Below are 12538 nucleotides of genomic sequence, written 5' to 3' on the forward strand. Positions count from 1 at the left end.
CGTGTGCACGATGGCTTTGTGGGGGAGTATGTAAGTGTCTCAGAGGGATACTGTTTCATTAGAGGCTGCTTCATTCAGTTGCTAAGTGATAGCACTCTGCAGAAAAACACATACAGGCACACACCTACACATCACCTCTAGGTCTTAGGGAGATTATTGTTTATCTTTATAAATATAGCGGGGTAAAAAAACAAAACAAAAAGAAAAACTCCACTGCCTCACAATCACAGAGCTATTCTCATTCAGCGTTGTTTGCCAGGGGGGCAGATGGAGATGGCTGAAGTTGCTGAAAGCATCCCAGCCGAACTGCGTCTGTCTAGCAAGTAGCAGTTTATCTTGAAAAAATTCCAATTACAAAATCTTCAATAACACCATCTTATTTATTACTTCTATAAGGCATAACAAAATCATACCCCTTAAGTTGTGTTCAAGGACATAGCTGATATAAAGATCTATGAGGAGAGGAGCCTAATACTGATGTTTCCATGAAAAATGATCCCCCCCCTGAAAGACAAAGCCTGGATACGTGCTGGTTATAAAACCGCAGTTACAAATCTCACAGGCTCTTTTTTTTTTTTTTTTTCAAATAAAAGAAACATGATTTGAGATTTAATTGTTTTGCTCCCACTTAACTTTTTCAGAGCCTGAATTGTTTATTTGGGCTCATTCCAAGGCAACTTCAAAGTGTATTTATTCACGTCATTTATAACTTGCTTATAAAACAGAATGCTAAAAACTTGCTTACCCTTTCAGGTCATTATCTAAGGCAAATTATACTACAAGTAGCCGCATTTTAAAAAGCTAATTCAAAGTGGAGAGTTTGTATATGGCTGTATTTTCTTCGCTGCAAACTCTTGCGGTAATTAAAGGAAGTAGTTTGCATTTTTTACCAGTATAAAGAAAATCTTTGGAGAGAGCAGACATGTTTTTGAAAGTACTGCATCACAGAGGGTCCTATAAAAGCTCCTGAACTATAAAGGATACTCATTTATAATCACAGTAAGATGCTACACTAATTACACTTCACAGCCTCAAAGAGTACATTCACTATGATTAAGTGCCATGCAGGAGAATTCTGATTGGGTGGGTCACCTCCAGCTTGTCAGTACGCAGAAGTTTCTGGTTGGAGGAAGAGCCAGCGGTCACGGAGACGGGCGGGCTGCCGGGGACGATAACCGGAGTGCTGGGCAGGATGTCTGTTGGCACCAGACCCATGCTGTGGGACATGGGAGTCAGGTAGGGTGTGTAGCTTAAACCTGCGCTGGACCCCAGCCCCTGGCTGACTGGAAACGTCTGCTGCAGATGGAGAGAAACGACAAGTTTATGACTGCTCTTTCAGTAGCTATTTTTCGCATCCTTAATTAAAATGGTAGAGATAGATAAAAAAAATGCTGAACTGAAAGATGATGGATGTAGGCAGGGACAGTGGGAAGTGGAGGGTGAAAGGCAGTAAGAGGGTATGGAGATGAGAAAGAAAGAGAGAAGTAAGGGGGAAAGAGACACCAAAGGCAAATGAACAGAGGGTGCAGCTGGGGAGAGAATGTGGCAGGTAGAGAGAGAGAGAGTGGGAAAGGGATCGGCTTGAGAAAAAAAAGAGAGAGAGAGTGTGAGAGTAGAAACAAGAGGAGGTTCAGGTTTTTTTTGTTTTTTTTAACCGTTATGTATCCCAGGAAGATTTTGCTGAGCATGCATGTTCTTTTTTGGTTACACCTAGCACTACACTGATGCAGTTAAACAAAGTCACACCTGGCAGCTACCCAGTGCAACCACAGTCTAGGGCTGGCTGCTGAGCAACTCCCTGAGGACAGCTGGGGACTTTTTGTACGTTGCACAAGGGCATTACAAAAGCGAAGAAAAAATTTCTGATCTTCCAAGCCTGAGACGTAATCTAAAAACAGTCAAATCTGAGAGTTTAGATAACAATAAAGTACCTTACCAAAGACTGGATAAAGGTGTGTTGTAAGGCATATTTTCTCAGTGAATCGCATTGCTTGACGCCAAACTTTTTAATGCTAATCACGACAATGGAATTCACTGCTATTTTCTCAGAGAGACAATCAATTCCCACAGTAGCAAGTTCACACTAACCACAGGTTGCATGGTGGTGCCGGGGATCATAAACTGCATTTGTTGAGCCAACATGGCGGCAGCTGTCTTCTGCTGGATCAGGTTATTTCGCCCGTTGATCTCCAGCTGAGTCTTCAGGTGAGCAGGTGGGTGGAGGTATTTGCAGTTCTCTCGTGTGCAGCGACCCTGAGCACAAGTAAACAAATGTGATGGGGGAGAGGAAGGCGAGAGGGCGAGGGAGACAAAACAAGTCGTTAATGGTCCGAAAACTTCAACTCTCTCATCAACAGCATGAACTGAAAAGCAGCCAGTTTTTTGTTGATAAAGCTGAGTGTGACTAGGCTGTGGGCCTGCCTGAGGATGTGGCAGATACGTGGGCACTGACTCCAAAACATCAGGTGCTTGAAGGCAGCATACATATTCATACAGAGTGTGAAACAGAAATTCATGGGGACGGTTTGTGCTTTTGAGTAGAAACAATGTTATGGAAGATGATTACCATTTGATCTACTAGGTTTTTAACTGGCAGGTTAAAAGGTCATGCTTGCAACATGGACACACTGTCTACCTAGTATTCGTTGCAGATTGGGGGGTGGGGGGGGGGGGGGGGTGGTAGGCTTGCAGAGGCCATGGTGGATAAAGGCAATTACACTGTCAACCCAGAGGCTAACGGCAAACACAATAATCCAATATGGATCCAGGCTGCTGTGCTTACTGCAACGAGAGTGGGTGGAAGAGAGAGGGGAGAGGAGAGGTCAGGGGGGAGCGACAAAGTGAATGGTAGCATGAAAAAGGACTCTGGAGCTATGTGGAAGATGGTACATAAAGGCGAGGAGAGAAGAAGAAAAGATGTGGGCAGAACAGACTGTTCGGAATTAGCAGAGAGGACAAAGGTCAAGGAGACAATAGGAGAGATGACACATCTGGCATGACACGACAAGTCTTGGTGAATGTGATCGAGAGAAGAGGTAACTGAGCTAAGCTTAGCGCAGTCTCGCACAAGCGGCTCTGCTGCTTTGTCTGAATGCCCCTTTAACTCCATGACACAGATGAGCGTCACCACAGTGGCCTGATTAGCATTATCATACTCATCACTCCTCTGATTTCCTCTTATATGAAAGTATGACAGGTCTGCCTAGCTTCCACGCAGTGATCGGTTATGACTGAGTTTAATTACACAAGCGCTGCTCTCAAACACTACATCCAGTCCATACCCAGACAGACAAAATGACAACAAACCACCAGGCAAAGCTACACACAGGATGTGTCTCATGTACTGTGGCGGTCTGGCGTGTGCAATGATGTGTATTATATTTGACAGGGTAGGGGGACTCCAGCTGAGTAGTGCAGTGAATTGTGAAAATGCCAATGACAGAAAAAAAAAAGGAAACCGCCAGCTTCAAGTTAAGTGGGGAATGTATTAATATTATATCAGTCTCCTGATATTATTATCATTATAATGATAGTTGTGATTATTAGTACATGATCTATATATATTATATATGCGTGACTGAAATCCATGTGCAAACTGTCGCTGCTAAGCAACTTAAGGGTTCATTGTTATCTTAAAGGAGGCCTATTATCTGTCTTATGTATACTGTTACAGTAGTAGAGTTGATGTCTGTGTATGTACAAGCAATTGATATAAAGTAGTAACTCAGTTTCAGACTTAAGTTTAATAAAGTTTTTTCTACTCTTGGATCTGTTTGATATCAAACTGAGTGGAGAACCTTTATAATGGTCATCTCAGGGAAACTATAACTGTGAGCATCGAAGGGTTTCACCCACCTGCTGCTTCAAATTTTACAAGGGGATACCAGTCAGAAGAAAAGTGAGGGGGAAAGGAGCTAAAATACTTTGTTTCAGACCTGTTTTTTGTGTTGGAATCTCTGAGGTTTAAATCACCAAATGTATCTGTATCGGTTTTAAAAATCCTATATGCATGATAAAATATACATGGATGATTATTAACTATGATTCATGCAAAGCTGCTCGAGTTAAAGAAGTAAAAATATGGACCTTTTTAGCATTATGTGCTAATAACAATACATTACATACACAAAATAACACACTATTCTAAAACACATAACTGGAACAGATCCCATGGGGTGTAATGCAAATGCACAGATGCATGGTATGGATTGTTTCTAGCACTTCTGCTTTAAAGCTCAAACTGTTGGAGACTTGTTCGAGTTTATACAACTACAATGAGTTGATCTTGTACGTTAGGTGGGCAGGCAAACAGATGAACGTTTAATCAAACATGCCTCAAAGTATAAGCCTGGCTCTCAGAGCAAATAAATAAATAGTCTCTTCAAGTCTCATCAAAGCAAAAACCAATATAACTATCCTGCTATTATGTTCTTCGTGGCAGATATTAAAAGGCACTCCCAAACACACTGTTAGTGTTGTTCCAATTACAAGTGATTGGAAGCGCAAGAGAGCAAAGCCACAAAGGATATTAAGTCTGTAAACACTATAGGCTCCTTTGCAATCACTTTTTCACATGAGTAAAAAGATACATACAAACAAAGCTGATCCCAGGTTCAAGACTTTCAGAGACCTGGGTGCAGAACTATGAGTCAAAAGAGACTGACCTCTAAAACCTGGTGTCAGAGCTGCAGTGAGCCGGCTCTGGTGTCAGAGCCGGCTCACTGCAGCCACTACCTCCCTCCTCCTTCATGGTTCACACGCACAAAATCACACCTGCCCACACATACGCATACTAAATCACTCAATCGCAACAAGCATCACCCACACACACATACACACACCAGCTTAGGGATGCAGGCTAATGGATATACACACTGTTGTACTCAGCTCCATTCAGGCCTGTCCAGATCAGAGGAATAATGTTAGTGCTGGACCAAAAACCTCAGAGGTGTCCAAACTAATTGAAGCCTTATGCACCGCCACCACAGTCAAAAGTGACAAAAGGTGTGTGTGTGTGTGTATCGGTGCTCTATGTGTGTTTTGTGTCTCTGTGTCTACGAGAGAGGATGCGTAGGCAGGTGTAACTGTGCATGTGTGTGTCTGTGCGTGCAGGAGAAAATGTGTGGGCGGGTATAACTCTGTGTGTGTGAGAAAGGGAGCTGGTGCTGAAGCTGAGCTCTGGACAGCATCCCAAACCGAGTCTGCAGGGAAGCGCGGCATCAATATCGCGCCCCGCAGAGATCACAGACACAGACGGACACAAATAAAGAGACACGCAAAAAAACACACACACCACAGACCCTCACCGCACACTATGTCGCTCAGTTCACTCCAGACTGCACTCTGGAGCCATTACCTCACCTTCTGCTCCATATTCAGTTCATCTACAGCCAGTGAATGACATATGCTTTCTGCAAATGCTCGTCATTAGTCCTCACTTAAAGCGATGAGGTAAATGGTGGCGAAGCTCCTTGTTTTGTGATTCTTACTAAATGCAGGCCTTGGAATTGTAGAACTTTCTCCTTTTATCTCGTCAAACTTTATTTAAGAGCATTTTCTTACTGATCTATTCACGATCTCTCACAGCATTGTGCTTGGTCTTTGCATAAATTTGTTTTAATTTATCCCAGTTTTCGTCTAGTCTGTAGGTGGAAGAAGAAGCAATAAAAATAAGTAGTTTCAGGGCTGCCATGGCAATAGAAGACCCAGTACTATTAAACACAGTGAAAGAATTCAGTGCTCGAATTTATTATATAAACATCCATTATTTGCAGGAGATTGCGGGATACAGTTCGTGTAAGCTATATCGATCTCCGCCTATATTTACAGTGGTGTTTAAAGCAGAATAATCAATGTCCAGTAATTTCCCCAGCAAGAAATTTTTGTTTGTTAGCAGGATTACTCAAAAATGTATTGACAGATCTGGATGATATTTGTTTTTACCAGCGGTGGAGATTGTTCCATCTTAAAAGTGCCTTGTATAATTGATCCAGATCTGGATCTATACATTTTTGGAATTATTATTTACTATTTCCAGACAGGACCAAAAATAATTGATAAAAGACATTTGGTGCCACAGTTTTTAAAACAAATCATCCTGATATTCGCAAGAAAATATCACAAACTAATCTGCAGATATTTTTCTGGACCCAGAGTTGCAGTTTATGCATATCAGACCTTCTTTTCTTCTTTTTGTTGTTAGTTACAGTGTCAAATCTCAAAAGATATTAAAAGTTTATAGTGACACAAAAGTCATACAACTTATGTAGATCAGTGAGAGTGGGACTGAAGTAGTTAAAAACTCAAAGGTTAGCAGATGTTAAAACATGTTTCGGCATAAGTGTGTAAGGTAAGGGTGTGTTGGGGACTAAGGCCCCTAGGCAGTTAGCTACCTTTAATAGAAGTCAAAGTTTACTTAATAAATCCCGATTGCTAATGTGAAATGGGATCCATGAAGACCAGTTTGAGTAATGGGGTCTCAAGACACCACATCAGACACTCATAATACTGTGCAGTGAGGATTACTTGGACTGTGAAGTTCTAGGCTGCAAGATACTAAAATACCAATTTGGCTGATATTGATAACAATATTTTTACAGTCTTTTAATTTTGTTTTTGTTCTTATTTATTCACCTTTTTGTTTTACGGTAATAAATTAATCTTAAAATAATTTACCCACCTGTTTAAAAGTCTTCAAGCTCTACAGCACACAATTTTTCGACCACAGCTTGAATAAAACTGACTTGACAGCCAACAGGACCAATACTGGGTGATACCTACATGAAGCCAATATATTGATGCATCACAACTGCACATTGGCTTTTATTCCTATGAAACTTGTCTTGATTTTTGTGTATGAGTACGCATGAAAGGCTGCAATCTTTTAGATTGATTACCAAAGCTGGTGTGAACACAGCCTTACCTTTAATGTGTCAAAGTGTCAGAGTTTGTTTTTCTGTTATTGAGTGTCTTTTAAGAGCTTAACCTTCTCTTTGGATAATCATAAGCGGAATATGAATGGGCTATAAATATGTTTAACTGAGCATCAAAACGGCTTGTAAAACATTAGGTTTCACACAGAAGAAGAAATGAGGTCATTTAAAAGAATTTCAGCTGTGTTCAGACTAGATATATAAGGTCAGTGAATCTAAGACTATTACAGGCTAAATCTAGACATGGAGACATAATAGTTAATGCTGAAAAGTTCAAAGCAAAGAGAAGGTTAATAAAAACGTACACCCCAAGACATAGAATATTCATTATACTCATCCAGGAGGTAATTTCAGGATATTGGACACAGCAGCAAATAGGGATGAAAATCTAACATATGCTTAATCGCAGACATGATAATAATAATTCTTGCTTAAATAAAATATGGCAAGGCAAATTGCAGTTACGATCTAGTGATGGCTACACATATCAATTTGGGAGTGCGATAATGATGATCATGAATGAAGGGTCCAGGTTGCAGTTTGAAATGCCACACTTGATGATTCAAAGCACATAAGATGAGGTAAGCTTTGTGGAAAGGCGTCGCTGCATCACACATAAAAACGAAGCGTGTTTATGGCTTATGGTTTAAGCAGTGAGCTGGTTCACCAACGCATCGATGACGGTGCTAAAAAGCTGTGGCTGATGACAGTGCTGTGCCATCATCTGGTTTTAAGCCTTCATCCTTTGAGAGGGTGGCAGACACATGCAAATACACAAACTCCCACACAGAAAGACACACACACACACACACGCACAGGCCAAGTGCACTATGCCTTCTGTCTAAGCCACCCACTCAGAGCGGAGCAGAAATCCATTCATCGTGGGCATTGCCTCTGAGCAGCTGTCTATGAAAAGGATCTTTGAAAGCACCATGGCACCTCTGTGATTCGTACGCCGGCCGCTGGTGTGTAGCCATAGCTACACTGCAAAATTATACCTTTCTCCAGGATCGCTCACATGGCAATTTCTTATTGCAGGCTGCAGGGTTGCCCTTGTATGGATGAATGCTGTGATCCATGCTTTGGGATACACTAATAACTGCTTTGATTCAGATTGGATAATTATTTGCATCGCAGTGAGAAACAAACGACAATGAAGGCGAGATCAAAGATAAATTAGTGGTTGCTTTCACCTGACATAAAGCCTCAGTTCGAGAGCTGATAAAACAGCATATTACTCGCAGTTATGTCCTTCAAATCCCCACAGCCATTGCCAAAAAAACAAAACAGCACTTACTGTTTGCCAAGTTTTCATATACGATTATTGCCCATACAAATGGGCTCCACGTTAGGGCTGTTCCGAGGGGGAAGGGGATAAAGAGACCTAATTTCATAAACAGATTAGGATTACACTCACTTCACCCACTGCGGCTCCTTCAGTTGTTCATGGAAATCAAACAACAATGTTAAAAGCTTTTTTTCTTTGTATTATATTAACTGCTACTATGCCACGTTCACCATATTCTCATTTTACTTAATGAGGATAAGTCTGAAGATCTCAGACTTTGTCTGGCGTTTGTCTCGAGTGACTAAACAATGTGTGCCTTACTTTAAACATATATCTGATATATAATAAAAAAAGTGTGTTATTTGCAGACCTAAACTGTTGTCTTGTTGTCATTCATGGCACTGAAAAAGAAGGATAACTAATTTTTCTCAGCAATCCGCTGATCACGCTCCCAATCTGTCACGGCCACACAGTTGACAAACCTTTAGCAAAAGCCAAAGTGGGAGAGAAAAACACACGGCAAACATTTACTGCAGCAAACACGCTGGTATGAGAACACAAAACACACACATACACACACACAAAAACCTTTTTACACAGTGACAAAGTGCTGAGGAGGGTACAACAGTGCTTCTACACAAACATGACAGAGCTATCACACTGCAACACTCACAGATACACAGAGGCAGGGCTAAGCCTACAGAAAACATCCTCTGACCGTGTGATGCACATTTTAAACTGCCAGTGCTGAACTACTTTGTTGTGATTTTTGTCCTTTTGTATTTTTTTTTCCACGGTTCAACTTTGGATGTCTGGATGCAGTTCCACAGTGAAAAGACAAATGTTTAGGTACACCACAGCAAAGTCTAATTATGTTCTGAGTCAGCTGTGGCTGCTAAGCACCTGATTCAGAGCCACACTTAAATTAATTTGCTACTATTGTCACTTAAAGCAATAAAACAAATCGAACAAAAGGTAAATTAAAACTATTTTTTACTATTTTTTTACACAGGATAATTACTACTACAATTACAAAGCCATAATTACACTACAGCCACTTCTGGAGGTGGCACACATTAGTGAAGTGTAAAATAAATTCACAGGGAACACTGGCTCAAACGGCCCATGTATAACCCTGGCATCTTCATCAGTGGCAGAAACCCCTTCCACGACCCCACCCCGCCTCCTTCATCAGCCCCGGCTGAATGGTCAGAGTGATGACTGTTGTGTGTCTGTGGGTGGCACAGACACAGAGGGCCAGTCTTCCACCCCCTCCACAGAATAGCGCTTCACTTGTGGGCCCCTCCGTTCACCACTGTAACATTTGCATTTTGCCCTCAATGGGCGCTCTATGCTCAGCACTGCTGGAGACAGAGAGGAGCTGCCTATAGGCCGACAGAAGAGCTGAAAATGCCACTGCAAAGATGTCTGGCAACCCGCCTTTATGCTACACTCCTGTGGTTCCAATCAGCCTTAATGGGTAAACTAGGGCCCTGGTGCTTATCCCAGATTGATACGCTCGAAATGAAGCATTGCTTTTCTTTCGCACGTCAACACTTCAAACCGAGAAAAAACAACAACAATATTGATCAATTAGGTAGTGTTGAATCTTAAGGGTCCTGAGATGTGAGTGTGCATGCATTTCTCCATTAATCCCCCCCAGTTTTCGCCAGCGGCACAGAGAAGCTGGGTACATATCCAAGCCCTCGTGATGTCTTTCTGATGTGAGAGTAGCTCTCAGTGACATGATCAATGACAGTGTGATTGGCAATATTGGCAGACTGCAGTCCTGAAGAAACAATGAGGGGGAAAATCATGGGAAAAAGAGCTTAAACACATGCATGGTCAGCACAAACCAGGCACTGGCTACATGATGGCTGAAGACTTTAGAAGTGAAAAGTCACAGAGATGGGACTCTAACTGATAATGTTTAAAGTCCAACATACCTAGCTGACTTTGGCGAACCACAGATGTACAACAAAAACGACATTAAAATGCTCACAAAGGCAGCTTCTGCAGACATTGCTTTAAAAAAAGCTTCTGCCTTTTTTCCGACAGGACGTCCATCAGAGAAGCTGTAACAATGTCTTCTTCCCCACATTTATCCGATTGTCCTTCTCAGCGTGAAAGCAGGAGGGCTGCTGTGAGAAACTGACTCAAATTATTCTGACGTGAAGCCTGTGATATGTGTAATCCTTTTACAGCATAGCCAAAGAACCTGTTGTAACCCAACTGACCAGCAAGAAGGGGGTGGAAAGGCACTCGCTCTCTCTTGTCTCTCAGCATTCCCACATATCTCCTTCTTTTCTCTCTCCTTCAGTGCCTTGTCTCAGCAGTGTGCCATTTATATCCAGCCTTTTAATGCTAAGCCATTTACATTGTTGAGAAATGACTTGTGGTCTTCCTTTCATTGGGTGTTTTGTTTACAGGTATTTGCACTTGTGGCTATAAATATCCAAATGAGAACATTTCATGGCTTGCAACACTTACAGTACTGAAAGCTTAGCTTAGTTTGAACCCTCAACATTCAACACATTTTGCTTTTTCTAGGGCATCCATGAAAAAAAAAAAACAGTTGCACTTGTTCATAATGTCCTTCTTTCTCTCCTCTCTTAGTTTACTCCAATAGTGTCTTATTCCAAGGACCCCAACAGCTGGTTATGGGTCAGCCTGTAACAGTTAGAGGAAAGTACTTTGGTGAAAGCCCCCAGCTATGAGACACCAACAGGACAGGCACTCTGGTACTCAGAAGACTGGGGAAAAAAAGCAGACCCAGTGATCCCAGCAGCCGGTAAAGTAGTGAGGCGCTAGATGCACATGGACAGGGCTTCCCTTTATCCTTGAACCCACAGAATGCTCCCTCTTAAGGATCTTGTTTTGTTTTTAGGCTCTAATGGATCTGTTTGGGCTAATGGGTCTGTTTGAAGCTGTGAGGCCCCGGGACAGCAGGAAACACTGAAAATCCATTATGAAATGATAGCCAGAGGCTTTTTGTTTACATTTAGCCTGGTAATGGAGAACAGGAATCAATGGTGAAAAGCGGGGGGAAAACTAGTCATTTAAACTTAAAAACTGTGGCAACTCCAAACTTCCTTTCACGTCTGATTGTACTCTGCTCAGCTCTATTTAGCATAACATATACAGAAAAGAAAACACCACTGTAGAGCACAGAGACTTGGTATTTTAGAAGCGTCTGCTTTCTTCACCTTCGCCTAAGACACACATAAGACATGTGTTGCCTCAGCAGTAATTAAGTGCCTTTGTTTCATGAGCTGTAATCCCTCAGATGAACAAGTGGTAGTGTTGCTGACACGCTTGAGATTACCCAAGAAGAGGGAGGGGAAGGACAGAGAGTGGGAGAGTGGGATTAAGGTGATATAAAGTGTGTTGTTTCTTCCTTTCTTGTTTGTCCTGGGATGCCTGGCTATCATGACTCTTTCTCCCACAGGCCGTAAATCTAAACACTCCCACCTCCATCTGAGGAGTGTAATAAAGCCTGTCCTTGCTGATCAAGTGTCTTCAGCAACTGGATGTGTTCATTTTTCTTGTTTGGACTAAACAGGAACAAAGAACACATCGAAATTTCATCACACTGTGTCCTTATAAGTCTGTGTGCTAACATCTCTGAACAGTTGCAGCACGTTGTGCATCAGCTAAAAATCACATGCCCATGATCTCACGACACAGAAATGCACTGGGAGTCTTCAGTTAGTTAAATCCATAAAACTCTATAAAAAGAAAGTGCCTTTAAAATGCATTATTTCTAATGACCAGCAGGTAACGAGGAAGATATGGCAAAATTTGCTTTACCATGTGACTGACAAGCTGCAAGCACACAAGTATGCAGTGTCCCAATGATCATTACGTCTGGTTTCCAAACAATGAGATGACAACGGCCAAAATGCTCAGCCTTCAAAGAAATTCACTAATCAATGGAAGAAGTCAAGGGTTATAGACAGTCTGACACACTGCAGATCGGGCAGTTCAAGAAAATGTTGGAGTTGTTTGTCTAAATTCCTACTTATAATTACAAATAAACGCTACACTAAAGATGTTTCGGTAGTCAATATGTGCCTGACTTCATGAGAGAGAAAAGAAAAACAAAATATTCTTAATCAATACACAGGGTCTTCATTAATTTTCTGCGCTACTGTGCCTAAATAGTCTGCAGGGTATAAACAATTTTCTATCAGGAGCTGTGATATATATACTTGTTGCAGGCTGTGAAAACAACCTATAGTTTAACCATCTAGGGTATGGATCGAGGATCATAACAAAGGAGCTTTCGTGCAGTCGTGGAGCAGCGAAAAAAAAGAAG

General features: G+C 41.7%; 1 protein-coding gene across 9 annotated transcripts in view; it reads right to left on the bottom strand.

Moving 5' to 3' along the window:
• The window catches only part of mbnl2 (muscleblind-like splicing regulator 2), a 56167-nt gene that overhangs the window by 19395 nt on the left and 24234 nt on the right, over positions 1–12538 (bottom strand). For all 9 annotated transcript variants that reach the window (XM_063466294.1, XM_063466293.1, XM_063466295.1 and 6 more), the window contains 2 exons: positions 2089–2253; positions 1093–1296 (listed from right to left, as the gene is read on the bottom strand). In XM_063466294.1, coding sequence (XP_063322364.1) covers positions 1093–1296; positions 2089–2253 — 369 coding nt within the window. The remainder of the gene's footprint in view (positions 1–1092; positions 1297–2088; positions 2254–12538) is intronic.

The sequence above is a fragment of the Pelmatolapia mariae genome, linkage group LG23 (genome assembly GCF_036321145.2).
Source record: "Pelmatolapia mariae isolate MD_Pm_ZW linkage group LG23, Pm_UMD_F_2, whole genome shotgun sequence".
NCBI lineage: Eukaryota > Metazoa > Chordata > Actinopteri > Cichliformes > Cichlidae > Pelmatolapia > Pelmatolapia mariae.